The 17533-nt window shown below is 36.7% G+C and overlaps 1 protein-coding gene across 3 annotated transcripts in view; it reads right to left on the minus strand.

Annotated features, from left to right (window-relative positions):
- LOC140159000 (ras-GEF domain-containing family member 1B-like) overlaps nt 1-17533 on the minus strand; it is a 289431-nt gene that overhangs the window by 196185 nt on the left and 75713 nt on the right. For all 3 annotated transcript variants that reach the window (XM_072182301.1, XM_072182303.1, XM_072182306.1), the window contains one exon: nt 14602-14652. In XM_072182301.1, coding sequence (XP_072038402.1) covers nt 14602-14652 — 51 coding nt within the window. The remainder of the gene's footprint in view (nt 1-14601; nt 14653-17533) is intronic.

Genomic DNA, 17533 nt, shown 5'->3' on the forward strand with positions numbered 1-17533 from the left:
CCTTGATGTCTTGTTTTTAAAGAATACTTTTTTATGTTTTTCGTGAATAATTACAAAGCTATGGCACTTTTACCTTATGCATGTCTGAGAGTCACAGCTGCCTTTTGGGGCTTCATTTTCAAAGATTTTCAGGCTTTTTTCCAATTTTAATTTTGTACAAACATGTGAAATAACTTCTCAAGGAGGAAAACCCCTGTATGTATGGATAAAAAGCAGTCATCTTTCCTTTTTGGACACTTGTACATTTTTGGTTTAATGACAAAAATAGTGATAATGGTCCAACAAATGGGCTTTGGTGCTTCACTAATATTTTGAACTTACAAATTTGCTAACTTCTGAGGGAGGGGACACAAACACTACCCCATTTATAGAAAGTTTCAGTTGGACAACAGCAACATATAATTCAGGTCTCAGGATCCAGCCATGATCCAGCCCAGCAGGTTCACATATCACTTGTCAATTAACTCCTCACTTACATCATGACATAGTAGACATAAACATGGATTTTTTAATAGGTCAATCATGGACAGTATAATGTCCTGATGAGGTCATGGTAGTAGCACACAGGTTGTGCCCTTGAGTAAATGTGTGAACATGGCCTGGGATATGATCTTGATGTGAAGTTTTGTAGTTTTCGTACTATATAAATACAATATGAACCAAATATACACTATGTAACATTCATTTGTTATCATTGGTTATAATAAAGGCTGCAAATAATATGATAAGGATAATATTTTTATATTTATGTACTAGAGGACAATATAAAAATGTGATGAAGACACCTGGACAGTATTAAAAGGAGGCTCCAAGAAATGAAGTTGGACAGTGTTAGTAGAAGTTAAAATCTCATAACCAAATGTTATGAGAATCATTTATAATATTGAGAATTTATATATCTGTGATTCTCGTCGAATTTGAGGTTCTGTAAACAATTCATTCTTGTCGGTTTAAATTTCAATGAAAGTCTAAAAATGGACATTATTTTTGTTTTTAAAGTTATGACGAGAGTAGACTTCTCCGTAGTCCACTTGCCCATTTTGCATACTCTGGGTATTAAAACGCCGATTTGTATTAATTTGTGTGCAATTGATAAGATTTTCAGATCTGATATTTTCAGTCACCGTACTCCCTCTGTTTGTTAGCTTCCCAAGTGGACTCGGGCTTTCGCGATCAATAAACTGGTAGATTCCAAAATCAGAATTGTTCAATATTAAGTGAGCAATTATAATTATGCAAGATATGTTGCATTCAATATAACTTTTTGTCACTAATTATCTAATTATATAAACTCTTTATCATGTTTATGACCATTTTCTATTGAACACTTTAATTCTAGTAAACATCAGTATAATTTTGAGTTCAACGGAATGCGTTCATCATGATTAATAATAACATATTTTTTAAATCAAAATTCGACTATGGCATAGTCTATGACGAGAGGAGAATAAATAGAATTACAGTATGTCTTTGTTTACCTTTTTACCTAAAAAGTTGTGGCAAAGTACTAGTATATCAAACACTGAAGTCTTAAACGCTGAGAAATTTCTTATTATTAAATAAATGAACAGCAGTTTCATCTATAGGCGTATAGAGTGATAACATGCAAATACATACATGTATACAAGCAAATGTAAATTTAAGTATTTGCAATATGCATATTATTAATTATTAATTAATCTAAATCTAAAAACACAGATCAACATCAATCCAGTCATGTTTGATAGTTTTTGGAACTAAAGCCCCTGGGCAGGGACAACTCAAACCTATTTTGTGATGGTGTAAAATATTTGATGTAAAGACAAGTGAAGTAAATTTCATTTCCCACATTTTATTTTTTGTTTAGTTAATATATAATCATAGGTAAAAGCAAGTGAGGAAACTTTTTTTAAAAGGTACTTCATTTTTACCGGGTTTACTTTATTAAGTATATTGTGTGAAAATAGTTAATCGTGTAAAACATTTTATCAAAATATCAGAACATAGACATACTTGAGTTGAACATTACACAAATTGTGCACAAACACTATGTACTTGAACATACTACCATGCCATCATAATTAAATTTGACATGTGCACTGTAATGTTTTGAAGTCATGATGCCAATTATATAGTATCACTATGGACCACAGTGGCCTCGTCCCAATGGCATAATTCAATAACCTCAATTAAACAATCATAGTCTAATAGTAGAAAATTTGACCTCAAGTTGTAGAGTATGAGTTTTTACACTCAAATTTCAAAGGTCATTCAATGAATGTACAAATGTATTGGGGTTAAAGAACTGTGCCCCTGATAGATATAAGCATGTTGTGGATCCTAGTATATAAGGCAAAAAAAGTTGTTTGATTGTCCTCATCCTACCAACCCTAATTTGGAAAATTTGGAAAAAATTTCTTTTTTTTATCTTTTTTTTTTAGTTTTACTACATAAAAGAATACAGACCCTTATTTCGAAATTCCAGAAATCTTTTTTTTGTGCAAATTTTGTGACATCCTAAAAAGTTTCTTCACACTTCTAAAGTGTTAAAACATGAGACGAGATGAGTGAAGTGGTACTGGTATACATGGTATACAGTTGAGAAATATCCCAACTTGAACTTACAGTTACAGTTCATTAGGTAAATATGTTTAAGGAAAGATATGGACAATCAAACATTTTTTTTTCTGGCCTAAGCGACGAACAATTAGATATGGGGTGGGGTGGGGCTAGGGGAGTTTTTAGAAACAAACAATCTTGCTGCACCAGCTATAAAGGAAAAAAAAATCGCTGCACCAAGCAGAGGGAAAAAAATCTTGCTTTAAAAGTTCCATGAGACTGGGGAAATCTTACCAAAAAGGTCAAAATATAAAAGTTGATACAAAATTTTCAAAAAGTCATCAAAGGTTTTAAATTCTTTGAAAAATTTGAAGAAATCATGAAGAAACTGGGTCATTCAGTGAGAGATTATCATAAAGTTGTCAAAATTCTTTTTAAAGGGGGTCTTTTGGTGACAGGAAAACAAAAAGGGGTCATGATTGGGTGAGAGGAAGTTCAGTAAAAAAAAATGTTGGTCATTGGGTGAGAGGGAGTAAAGGTGGCTGTACATCTCCGTCACACATTTTTGGTGAGACTTTATTTTTTGAAATAAATATGAAACAATCAAAAACATTGATGACATCCTATTTAATAAAGGTGGCTGTACATCTCCGTCACACATTTTTGGTGAGACTTTATTTTTTGAAATAAATAGGAAACAATCAAAAACATTGATGACATCCTATTAAATTAACTATTTGGGGGGGCAGTAAAACACTCAATTTTAATGTTTGTAAAAAATGTAAGCATTTCATGGCTACATGTATGTCTCTTGACTTCAATAAAAAGGCAAGTTCACTACCATAAAACTTTGCAGCTAAGAATCGTCTGGTTTCAAATTGTCCGATCTCCAATAAATGATGAATGGTGGATTTTGTTCTCAACTTTTGATTTAAAAATATTTGATCATGGTGTTGAATTTCAAGTTTCTTTTTTTCATATTTCAGCAAGTTCCATGCTTTTTGCTTTTTTACATGTAAATCTATTATATTAGCAACAAAGAATGGGAATTAAGAAAAAATAATAAGGTCTAAAATCAGTAAACCAGTGAAAATAAAAATGTTGCAAGCTCATATAGCTCATGAGCCTGCACAAGGCTAAATGATAGCCAGTTGAAAATCATAAGAATGAGAATATGTGCTGTGGTATAAAGCATAGATTCTGTACATGTAGAAGACATAAAACTCCAACAGTACTTGCTATGCATTTATAGTGGACCAACTGGTCAAGGTTATCATAGACTACTGGTATATCAGACATGGTCTATGGGGTTATGTAATAGTGTGTCTCGGTTTACACCTCACCATGTTCACTGGTGTGGCGGTGGGTCTTTTCTATTTATAAATAATATTATAAAGTGTAAATTTATGTGGCATTATATTTTTGCAAATTTCTGTTCTTGAAACCAAAAGGCTTCTTCATTTTCAGAGTGCAAGCACATTTGTAGTTGTTGAAAATTACACTGAACAAATGGAACAAAAACATGTTTTGGGGGTTTGTTTTGTTTTGACTAGTTTTAAAATTTCTTTTAAAAATAATATTAAAAGTTAATTAATTATTAATTTAGTCATTAAACTTATTATGCCTTCATTTATTATTTTATGATTTTCATTTAATTTTATAAGCCTATGTATTTTTATTTTTAAACATACTCATCCCTATACCATCCCGGGTATACTATGCACCATATATACTGCGCTGATCAATGGTCTGCGACAGGATGTGTTTTTGTTATTATGTGTTTATACAATGCCAGTGAAATTTAAGTATAAAAAATCCCAAGAAGCTAGCTAAATCAGCTTTTAGCTTTTTGGCCCGGTTCATGGGGCCCCTTTTAAATAAAATACTCTAAAAAGGCTTAAAGGAAAACAGTACGGAAATGCTTTAATATGCTAATTTTCCTGCTCTGTGCACTCGCAACGTATATCTAGACCATAATAAGGTTTGCCAATTGATCCAAAAAATGTGGCATATGCAAAGGCGGGGGAAAAGATTTTTTGGCGGGCCGAGCGGAGGGGGCAAGCAATTTTTGGCAGGCCGAGTCCGAGAGGGGGGGGGGTCAAGCATTTTTTGGCAGGCCATTCAGAAATTTTATCGGGGGGGGGAGGGGGCTCATAATTAATATTGCACAGTCCCTTAATACTGCAACACCTAGTCATCTCATTTTGAAGTACCCCGGTCAAAATCATAATCACGGTCCATTCAGCTCAGATGAGTCTATTAAATCAAACTATAGTAATTTCAGTAGGTAAATTGTATCAATTTCGACTGGGTGCTGAGGTTTGAAAGTATTTAGCTGTAAATTTCAGCCCTAATTTTTGATATCCAAATCCGAACATCAAAATTCCAGCAGATAAATCAATAAATTGTACAAATTCCGGTTTTGTCTTCCATAGGGGTTTTGCTAGGGTTGAGTTCCGGCTGTCCATTTTGGATGTGTCTAAATTGTAGTATCAAAATTCCAGCAGGTAAATAAAAAAATTGTACCAATTCCAGTTGTGTCTTCCATACTGGTTTTGCTGAGGGGTGAATTCTGGCTGTCCATTTCACCCCTACTTTTTGATGTGTCTAAATTGATATATCAAAATTCCAGCAGGTAAATTTGTAAATTGTACAAATTCCAGTTGTGTCTTCCATGGGGTTTTGCTGAGGGGTGAATTCCGGCTGTTGATTTGACCCCTAATTCCAGAAGTGTCTTCCATAGGGGGGGTGCGGAATTCATCTGGAATAGCCCATTTCCTGATTGCACTCGACTATTCTACGACACAGAACAGGTGATGAAGACCATTTTGAAAACCTGCCACATGAGTTCAATACTTGTCTCTGAAAACTTAAGGGCTGGGGTATGAATTGTTTGGACAGTATTTATTTTGGGACATTAGAGCACATCAGACATATCGAATTGCATTCTGAATCTGAAGAATATCATTCTGATATCAAATAATTTTGATTTTTTGAAATTCGCAATTTAATACACATTTTATGGCAAATCATTAAAATTGATATTTTTGATATTTAACAGTACTTGAAGTAAACTTTGTAAATCTGATGATTTATACTTAAAGTGTATGTAGGTGGGATGAAAAGCCGACGATCAATTGAAAATTTTGACCTTACGTATTGAAGATATGGATTTTGTTTCCCAAAACACCAAAAAAATTAGGTCTTTTGGGAAAAAATCCATATCTTCAATACGAAAGGTCAAAATTTTCAATTGACCGTCGGCTTTTCCTCCCTGCTACATACACTTTAAGAATATATCATTAGATTTATATAATTTACTTCGAGGACTGTTATATATCAAAATTTGAAAAATATCAAATTTTTATAATTTGTCATAAAATTTGTATTATATTGTGATTTTCAAAAAATGAAAATTATTTGATATCAGAAAGACATGCTTTGTATTCAGAATGCAATTCGATAGGTCTGAGGTGCTCTCATGTCCCACAAAAAATACTGTCGAAACGCAATAAACGCTCATTTTAGATCCCTTAATCCTGAATGTATAATTTTCTACTGGCACATGATTGTTGGATATTTCCTTATTCCTTTTCAGTCATTTTGTTGAAGTAGGGAGGAAGAGAGGATCAAATTTTGACTTTGGAAAATGAGTGAAATATTAAAATCAAAGTTTCATGAAAGTACAAATTTCAGATCATATAATGACCATTGGATATTTCAATTTTCTTATCAACAAGATCAAGCCATAATTATATCAACTGTATATGGGTAGTTAAGGAAGACCAGGAGGAAGACAGGTTCATTCATTTATGGGCACACCCATTTTAGTAGGAAATAAATAGACATTTTATTTTTGGTAAAGCTAGTTATAGGGTTACATGGCATTTGTGCTAAACATTTTCAAACTTTTTTTTTAAATAGTTGTATATAAACAGTGGCATAACCAGGACTTTTTAAGGGGGGGGGGGGGCAAAGGGGGTGACTGAGGGGACAAGGTAACATTTGATGAAACGAGGAGGAGGCAACATTTGATGAAAGTTGGTAAAATATCAGGGCGGTCAGCATCCCATAGGGGGCCAGTATCCAACAGAGGGTGGGGGAAAGACTTCTACCTGGGGAGCAACCCCTTCATCCCCCTCCCCCTTAATTAGACATTATGGTGAAAACCCAGGGGGGGTACTTAGTACAAATGACCATACGGGGACGTGCCGCTAATATGGGTAGCATTTTTGGCCTTTTGGTATATCAATGACCCCTTTTTCTAAGCCAATTTTGGTATATGAATGGGTCTTTCGAAATTTTTTTTTCGAAAAATAGCCCAATTTTGCCTCAATCAAGCAAATATTTCGAAATTTTCCCAAAAATTTTGGGAAAATTTGTAAAAACTAAGACAATTTGGGTTCAATTTGGCGAAAATTTTGACTTTTGGTATATTAATGGGTCCAAATTTCTTGAAAAATTGGTATATTTATGGGTCCACTTTCAAATTCTCAGCGGCACGTCCCTACCAAAATCAAACTTGAGCACCCCCCCCGGGGGTGAAAAACACCATTTCAAATATTTTGGTGGATCTGGTAATAACTGAACATAATAATAATATTGCAAACCCTTTTCTTGTAAAATTCCTAAACACTAAAATGTTTTACAGATAACGTAAATACTGGGTTATGTAAAAGCTTATAAAGGGTATTGTAACATTTTAAAAACCAAATTGTGTTTTAAACCAAATCATGTTTCTAAACATGTCTATAACGTTTTTGCTGGGTCATTTGATTTGCACGCTCAAATTTCCAGGTTTATATCAGCTCAAGATAGGCAAGAGTGCTGATGGAACCATCCTTACTTGATTAGATTAAATATTTAATACTGCTACTACTTTCTTGTGACTAAGTAAGAATTGGAAATGGTATTTATTTGGGTCACACACATATCTCAAAATGTGATTGAACGCAACCACAAATTCATTAACATTGCTTCAATAAAATGAAAGAGAAAGAGAAAATAAGTAAAGGAAAGGAAACAGTAACGTGCATGGGGGATTTTCTTCATATGTGATGCGATCAAGCAAAATCAGTCGGAACTCGGAAATATTAAATTTTCTCATAAGATAGTAAAAAGCATTTAAAAAGTTGCATTTAGCAGAAAACCCTATTGAAATTGAACAACCAGTTCCAACGATATGAGCAATTAAAGAGTGTCCAAAACAAAAGGAAACAAAAGGAAATAGTTCCTTTGGTTTGCTATATCTCAAAATCAATATCTCCGAGTTCCAACTGATTTTGCTTGATCGCATCACATATTTACCAAGTTCTATTTGTTAATATTTCAGAAAATTGAATATAATCATGTTTTGCATCTGAATTCTTCATTTGCCCCGTCATTTTGAGCCAAGTTTTTTTAGCTGGTTATTGTTAACCATTTTTTTCCTTTAGCTGCTATTTTTATATCCAGAATGATGTCCCTGCCCCAAGTATGATAAGAATGTTCCTGAAAACCGTCATATTATATAAAAATTTGAGTCCAAATGCAGGCTTACATTTATTCCTCTTGTGTACGACTAAGGGGCTTACATTGCAATTTGGATTTCCTACTTTGGTGAAAATTTGCAAAAAGTCTGGAAGCATTCTATTCCACCTAGCATTGAGTCAGAGAATATATCTTACCCTTCCCACAATCCTTTGCAACATGAAAAATCACCTCATGATCAAATTACACTCTCATTAGGCCAAGAAATAAAATTATTTGCTTGCCCTCAAATGAATTTTAACAATTGTGTCAATCGGTCGGGATTTCTTCTTTTTTTTTTTTCTTTCTTTTTTTTTTTTTAATTAATAGCAAACTCTACTGTTTGTATTAATTAAGGCTCAAAATATGAAAAATCAGACAATTTTGGTGTCAAAATGAATCAACTAACATTACAAAACAACTAAAATGTTTAACACAAGCTCTAAAAATACATTTTTTTACATCTTCAGAATGCAAAAATTTGAAAAGAAAAAAAAAACTTTTTCAGAAATTTCCAAAAATAGGGTCGGTATCCTTTTGCACAGTAAATAGAAAAAAATTTTTTTCCTTATTTCCAAAATTAGGGTCGGTCGGTTGAGGGCAAGCAAACATCTTTTTTTTTTAGCCTTACTTTGTACAGGTTCCTCTTTGTTTTCATTTAAAATTAGACCGGTTAAACATGGATTGATAGTCAAGAAATAATCTTTAATTTTTTAAGATGTGGATATGGTCTGTTCATTGAGGTGCATTCTGTCAACATGATCAACCCGTGTTGCACTAGAGAGCAATCAATACAGGAAATTAAAATGGGAGAAATGCATTATGGGAAGTGCGAGATATCTTCTCTGGCATTGAGTCATGTAACATGGTAAATCTCCCCAAAGACAAGGATTCCGATTTCAAAAGAATCAAAAAGTAAATTCTAACAAAGATTTTTCTTGTAGCGCAGAATCGGTAGCTAAAATCAATAGTGATTTCTCACTAGAAATGAGATGAGACTATTGATTCCTGCTTGGTTTACTTGCACAATATTTTGTTCAAATTCCTGTAGACTGTGATGAAATTCAATTCTCTAAAGGAATGCTTCTTTAGTGAACATGTATATGATCAGGAGCAATATAGGTTAACTCTTTTGAAGTGGAATACAGGCCCCTGGTATAGGGAAAAGTTGTACATTTGAATTACTTTTGTTTCTATTGAACAGCTAGCAATGCATACTAATTCAATGTGTCCCTGACTGTTCAATAGAAGCAAAGGTAATCAAAATGTACAAGTTCATCCAACTTTGTAAAAAAAATTGGCATTTTTTTTTTTTTGTAGCAGTATTTCTCTGGTTTCCAACCTTGAATAACAAGTCAGTTTGGGCCTATAACTTGCTTTTCTGGCCAAAAATATTTTTTGAAAACTAAAAAAAAAAAAAAAAAAAAAAAAAAAAATTTTTGTCGACATGATTTTTTGATGTCGACATGTCGGCATACGTGCCGACGTCGACATTATGTCGACATAAGGCATGTCGACCACATCACTATTCTAATGGTCCACTATTCTGAATACAGGCCCCTGGAATAGGAATGCAACACCCTTGTGGCTTCTAACGGTCCACTATTCTGAATACAGGCCCCTGGCATAGGAATGCAACATCCTTGTGGCTTCAAACGGTCCACTAATCTGAATACAGGCCCCTGGAATAGGAATGCAACACCTCCATAGCTTCAGAGGGTCTGCTATTCTACTGATGTTTATAACAATCTGCAAAATATACTTTCAATTTTTGAACAATATTAACAAAAGGAGAAATGTTACAAATGCCCAAATAGAAGTCTATGTTAAATAACTTTTTTTTTTTTAAAAGACTCTTATTTTGGAAAATCCCACCAACTCAACAGAGCATATTTACGATCAAGTCCTATATAAAACAGGGACATCAAAGTTCAGCTCCGCCAGGAAGCAGCCATCCAGTCCAGATGTGGGAATTGGTCATTCCAATTTGAGAAAGTGCTGGGTGCTAGCAAGATACTGTTATTGATTGAGGTATGTAACATCAATACAGATTTTAAACTATAAATTTCATTGACAATCCTGATGAACTTGCAGACCCACCTATTCTATAAAGCTTGTAAGTTGAAGAAATATTAAAACATGCCTGTATCCAAAACAAAATTAACAAGTTTCTTACTCCCACTGATATGATTTTTACATTTTTCTTGTCAATAGCTGCATTATACATACAAACACACCCCTATACATACATATAGATATTTATAAAGTGCCTTTGTGGCATCATTTTTGTATACAATTCTTGCAGCATATAGTATACATTACCGACATTCGGCGCGTAAACTGTACTCATAATAGGAACTGTCATTTTAGGGCTTGCCTTCTATCATCTACAAAGCTTAGCAGACATCATGTTTGGCAGGCATGCAAGCAGACTCTTGTGGGGAACTTCATGTGTTGACGTACATCCCATGCACAACATACGTCATCGACTCCAAGGCAGCATACAACATTAGGCAAATTTGCTCTTAAAATACTCTTGAGCGAAAAGGCTCTATACTTTCAGAGTTTTACAGGTGGCCTATTACCTGTAGATGCTGAGTAAAACATGACTCAGTTGCTGCTGGAATCATTATAAGTGATGTAATTTTGTTAATGAAATTTGTTAGTAAAATTGAAGCATTAAGATCTATAGTACTCTCTGTCTCATCTCTTGAAATGTAAAAACAGAACAAAAACATCACAAAACTGAAATTATACAGTTATTAGTACACCAACCATAGGCCTATAACCCAATCATTCACATCAACACATAATGCATAAGACTAATAGCGACATAAGGAGATGGGGACAGCATGATGCCCCTTCCACCAATGAAGAGAAAGTGTGAAAATGTTTTAAAAAATGGCCCCTTCATCAACTTGGTACCCTTCAACCTGGCTAGATGCCTTCTAATATAATAATTCATGTTACGCTTACACTCCATGATACCCCCACTTACACGGATTCTTGTGGGGTCCAGCATTATGTGTGTATAAAATAGGCCAGTGGTTCTTTCTGGGGTATATTTCTTATCACACCATTCTTGTGGGGTACCAAAAACGTACTACCAATTATAGTTTGTGGGGAAAGTTATTTCAAACAGACCCACCTTACCCCCCTTATGAGGTACCTCTAAAAATAGCATTTCTGCATGTTTCAGGCCTTATGGGGTCCTATGAATTATACCCCACAAAGAAGTTGTACCCCACAAGCTATTGCTCAAGTACTTCACAAGAATGCTGGAACAAGTGCACCCCTGCACACCCCAATAAGGTTGCATTGCAGGTTAACATCATACATACACTCCACCTACTTGTAAACACTGACAAACAAGGACCTAATTTTCTAAAGTTGGACCCTGAGTTGGACCTATCTAGAAGAGGACTTTATAGTTTATACATCTAAAACTCTGCAACAAACCATAGACTGCTTTAAGTTTTACAATCCAACTGAAACCTGACCCTATAACGGCAAACAATACATGGTCTAGATGCACTGTTCTGTTGTTTGCTGGTGGGGGAATGAACCGAGGATGTCTGCAGTTGCCTATTCTGATCAACGTCCTTATTTGTAGGCATTTACCCACCCCTATGTGTGTTCACCACCAACCACGCACATTGTTTATTGCTATCCAACCATGGTTGTGTGCATGGTGTTTTCATCGCCTCACCGTATTTTACAGAATTTTACCCATCAACTGCTGATACCCCACCAGAGGGGACAACATTTTGGATTTATTTTTCACAACCAATTCTTCTCTTGTTGAGAAAACCAGAGTTTTGCCGGGAATGAGCGATCACAACGGTATTCCTTTGATCACCATTGACACTAAACCAAAAACAAACAAAACTAAGCCTAGAAGAGTTTTTCAATTCTTTAAGGCAGACTGGTCAAGCATCAAACATGACTTGGCTGAAATTAGTTCAGATTTTTGTGATATCGTCCCTGATCTTGTGTCAGCTAATGAGCTTTGGATGGATTTTAAAAACAGAATCCAAGAGACCACTGAGAAAAAAGTGCCATCACGTTTGGTTTCAGGTGGTAAGAAATTACCCTGGGTTGATCATAAAGTCAAAAATGCCCTGAGACACAAGCACAAAGAATATAATAAAGCAAGGGCATCAAATTCTACTGAGGACTGGGAGGTATTCAGATCTCTCAGAAAACATGTCAACCGCCTCACTAGAAGTAAGTACAGGAATTACATCAGAGATGTTTGTGCAGAGTCAAACAAAAAATTTTGGTCTCTGATAAAAAGCTTGAAAAATGATACCTTTGGTATACCAACCTTAAAATCAGATGGTAATACCATCAATGACAACAAGAAGAAAGCCCAGGTGATGAACTGCCAATTTGAATCAGTATTCACACAGGAGAAAATGAACAATATACCTAGTATCAATTCAACCAAATTCCCACCTATGCCTGACATTGACATTAGGACCGACGGTGTGACTAAGCTTCTGCTTGACCTTGACGTGACCAAAGCGACTGGACCTGACGGCATACCTGCCCGTATTCTGAAGATGGGAGCGGCTGAAATCGCACCGGCACTTACAACCATCTTCAGACGTTCTCTTGAAACAGGCATTCTGCCTGATGATTGGAGATGTGCAAATATATCTCCAATCTTCAAGAAAGGGGACCGCACGAAACCTGCTAACTATAGACCGGTTTCCCTTACGTCTATAAGTTGCAAGGTCATGGAACATGTTATTCATTCAAATATCATGCGCCATCTTGACCACTTTGATATATTGACTGACCAGCAACACGGCTTTTCGCCGTAATCGCTCGTCGCGAGTCCCAACTTATACTGACAATACACGACTTTGCCCTGTCTCTCGACAGTAGGCAACAGACTGATGTTATCATCATGGACTTCAGCAAAGCCTTTGATGTTGTTCCACACAATAGGCTTATGCTGAAGCTTGACCACTATGGCATACGCGGACCTATACATGCCTGGATTTCAGACTTCCTAATGCGAAGACAGCAGAGGGTTGTCATTGGAGGTGAGAATTCGGACTGGGTACGTGTCCAATCAGGCGTACCGCAGGGCACAGTACTCGGTCCGTTACTTTTTCTTTTATACATTAATGACCTACCGGTCAACATCACCTCCACGGTTCGACTATTCCGACGACTGTGTTATTTACGGACAATTACGAACGACTTTGACGCTGACGAACTGCAGACAGACCTTGACCGGTTATCAGAGTGGGAAAAAAAGTGGCAGATGAAGTTTAACCCAGAGCAATGCTTTGTGCTTAAAATGACTCATTCACATAACTCTAAAAAACACAGTTACTCACTTGCAAACACCATCCTCCAGGAAACAAACTCACACTCATACCTTGGAGTAGAGATATCCAATGATTTAAAATGGAATAAACATATTAATAATATAGCAGCAAAAAGTAACAGGGCTCTGGGTTTTGTAAAAAGGAACTTACACTCATGTACAGAAGACATCAAACAACTAGCCTATCAGTCATTAGTAAGACCATCATTGGAATACAGCTCGGCGGTATGGGATCCCTACACTTCCGACCAAATTTACCAACTGGAAGCAGTGCAGAGACGAGCCATCCGTTTTGTCAAACACAACTACGACAGGAGAGCAAGTGTCACAGAAATGCTTAAGAACTCAAACTGGTCGACACTCCAACAAAGACGAAAGATAGCTAGACTTTCAACATTCCAGAAATCATATCAGGGTTACCTGTCCATCCCTATCCGAACACTACTACGCCCAGTCACGCGTCCTACTCGCCGTACCCACAGCAAATCATTCATAGAACTGTCAACAAAAAAGGACTGCCTTAAGAACTCCTTCATACCTAGAACACTAAAGGAGTGGAATAGTTTGCCTGAGTCAATCGTCAGCATTGAAGAACCCAAGCAGTTCAAAGCACAAGTAACAAATCTCCAATAGCTCAACCATTAAGCGCACACCATTTTCCGGTTCGCCTTCCCCACTAGGGGTGTTGAACTGTATCAAGAAGAAGAAGAAGAAGATCATATTTTCTACACGTATGGTCCGCAGTTTTGAGCAAGAATCTCTCGCATGCATTTGAGGTTTACTGCAGCAGTTCAAAACCAAAGACGGTCCTCAGTTTTAGGAATGTCCATGGTGGAAGGTGAACAATATTGCATGTGTCCACATTTGGCGGTAAACACAAACGCATACACCCCGCTTGTAAATGCTGCCAAGTTTGGAGGTGTTTGTAACCGCATTCAAACTGTGGAGGCGTGTGCGTTTTGCCACATACCAACTGAGGAGTCTGCTAACAACCGTGGAGCTCCACAGTTGGAGATAAACTCAAAAATGGGGTTTTTTGAGCCATAGAGGGGGTATACCACCTGCCATTTTCTGATTTACAGTATGGCGGTTGCTTTCAGATTTGTGTAAAAATATTTCCCCAGTTTGAATGTGGGTGTGTGAATCTCCCCAGTTGGAATACACACACACACCTCGGCCATGTTAATTTTATGTTGCTTACTAATACTTACCCTAGATTTCAGTGTTTGTTTGATTCCAAGATGGGGCAAGCTTCTTTGGGACTGTAAAGACAATAAAGAAAACAACATTTAATTAATACCATTGTCCAATTTTTAAAAACTGAATAAACTGACTTGTTCCTTGGTTTTCCATGTTAAGTTCAGGGTGTATTGAAATGTATTTGGAACCCTTGTGGCCCTTCAAAAGTTGAAAACTTCTGGCCTAGTATTATATCAAATACAGTGGCAGCACTGGAATATTCTTTCAGGGGGGGGGGTCTTAAACCCTAAAGGCTTAAAACCCCTATAACAATCTGATCCTAATCTACAAATTGGTATGTAAAATTGTAAATACGTTACAATGACTATTATGCGTTAGTTGATGTTCATGAAATAAACATATAAGTGGAAACTCTGAATGACAGCAGTATTTGTTGAAAAACCATTACCTAGTTTACTTTTCAAATAGAGGGCAGTATTGCCATCAAACGTCTACTAACAAAATCAACAGCCGAGCAGTATGCAAGAGGGCAGCAGAGCACTTCATAATCTCATAGGAGTGAGATGTATATAAGTTTCACAAGTTTGACTTTCAGCAGGTGTCACAGTTTCAGAATTTTTGACAGCTACTTGTCAAAAAAATTGAAGGTTTGATAATTACCTGTCAAAAGAAGAAAAAAAGTTTTTACAACTAAACTTTCATCAATCTGGTTTTTTTTAATGATTGCAGTTAGAATCAAATCAAGAACTGGCAGAGGGTATTTCTCAGCTAGGAGAGGCCTCAGTTCTGAGGTTTCTCAGTTCCAAAACACAAACAATTCACACTTAAAGTTAAAGTTTGGCATCTGATACAAACATACACATTGAAATTGATTCCTACATAAAAAATAAATAAATAAATGTTGGTGATTTAACATGTGCTTCGTCTAAGCACAACCTAGTTATCAGCACACTTCAACAATTATTCTGCTGCCATTAGGATATATCAGAATCATTTCCGCTTCACCAAGTCCAGATGCGCAGGTGCTCTCACAACGACTTAAGATTGTGATTACCCCTAGCAGCTCTCCATTTTACACCTGGGTGGAGTGAAGCAATTGGGAATTAAGCTATCTTGCTCAAGGACTCAACACACTGGCTGTGGTGGGGGTCGAACCCGCAACCTTTCGAAAATGAAGCTAGCGCCCGCCCTAACCATTAGGCCACCATGCTTCCTACATCAGAATTTTCATGTAAGCAAGAAATACCTGTTTCAAGATTTGTTTCAGAACTTCATGTTTAAAACAAGTCACACAGGCATAAACAAAAAGATTTTTTGAAAATGTAACATTGTATAAAACCTAACACTGACTTGGTGTACTCCGCTACTCATAGCCCAATAGAGCAGCCAATCGATCACGCTATTCAAGGGGCATCGCGATTTGCTAATGGGATGCCCCTCTTTAAAAATGTTACAAAAACATTTTGTGTTTGCAGGGCTAGTATTAATGTTACAATTCCGAACAAGTAAACCTGTCAGCCAGCAACCTGTACCCTTGGTAATGGTATTGAAAACCCCGGGGGGTACTCAAGTTTGGTTTTGGTAGGGACGTGCATGAGATTTTGGAAGTGGACCCATAAATATACCAATTTTTCAAGAAATTTGGACCCATTGATGTACCAAAAGTCAAAATTTTCGGCCGAATTTAACCAAAATTGTCTTAGTTTTTACAAATTTTCCCAAAATTTTGGGAAAATTTTGAAATTTTTTGCTAGATTAAGGAAAAAATGGGATGTTTTTCGAAAACATTGTGAAAATTTTGAAAAAAGGACCCATTCATATACCAAAATATGCTTTGAAAAAGGGGTCATTGATATACCAGAAGGCCGAAAATGCTACCCATGTTTGCAGCACATCCCCGTATGGTCATTTGTACTGAGTCCCCCCCCCCCCCCCCGGGTTGAAAACAATCCCATGATTCCCGTCCAATCCATAGCAATGACTAATGTAAAATCGGTCCCAGCAATGACATTTGCATTAGCTTCCACAACAAATCTCAAGAAGAAAGAAATGTTTCGATTCACTAATCCCCTTTCTTCCTTTTCCTGAGTGATTTGTTCCCCCTCTCTAGCCTACGTCTCCTCCCACCTCCCCATATAAATCCCTCAGGCACTCTCGCTTCCTTCCCTATACCTACGTTTGGAGGCTATTTGGAGAACCTTTTCAATTATTTAAAAATTTGCAATTTTTGCAACATAATATTTTTACTCTTATACTGCCGATGTTGAAAGCCACTTTCCAGGTTTCCTGCACAATTGAATCTGATAAGTTTTCTTAGGATAGGTGGCCAGGGGCCAAGTCTGGAATATTGACATTTAAATGTAGGCCTAAGTAGCTCTTGGTCTTTGCACAGATCCTATAGAATTCCAGGATCTGTGGTCTTTGAGAGCCCAGCTCCTGAGCCTAGCAGAGATCCGTCAAGGACAAAACAAATTTTCCTTGCAGAAATATATCAAAATTGAAAGGTTATTCTGTCTTTGGATTCACATATAATTCAAATATGTCTTTCTGACATGAAAACGCAGTCTCTAGCTTATTCATTTTAAATGGCATGCGTGGGGCGCTGTGCAGTTTGGGAGGAACAGGTCTCTGAATGTCCCTATAAGCTTAATGGCCCACTGTGATCAAAACTTAGGACTGGTTCAGTGCTGAATGTGATAAACCATCCTTGGCAAAACCATATTGCACTCCAGTCACCATGCGGGCTTGGTGCTTAGCAACCATCAGGAGCGGATTTAGAGGGGGGCGTACCCGGTGCGCGCCCCCTCTCATTTTTGCAGAGGGGCGCCTGACTTTGTGTATTTTTGCAGAGCGGCGCCTGACTTTGTGTGGGCGCCGAGCCGCCGCAGCTGAGCGACGGTGGCTCGGTGCCCCCTCTGTTGAAAATTCCTGGATCCGACCCTG

The sequence above is a fragment of the Amphiura filiformis genome, chromosome 8, assembly GCF_039555335.1.
Source record: "Amphiura filiformis chromosome 8, Afil_fr2py, whole genome shotgun sequence".
In the NCBI taxonomy this organism is placed as follows: Eukaryota; Metazoa; Echinodermata; class Ophiuroidea; order Amphilepidida; family Amphiuridae; genus Amphiura; species Amphiura filiformis.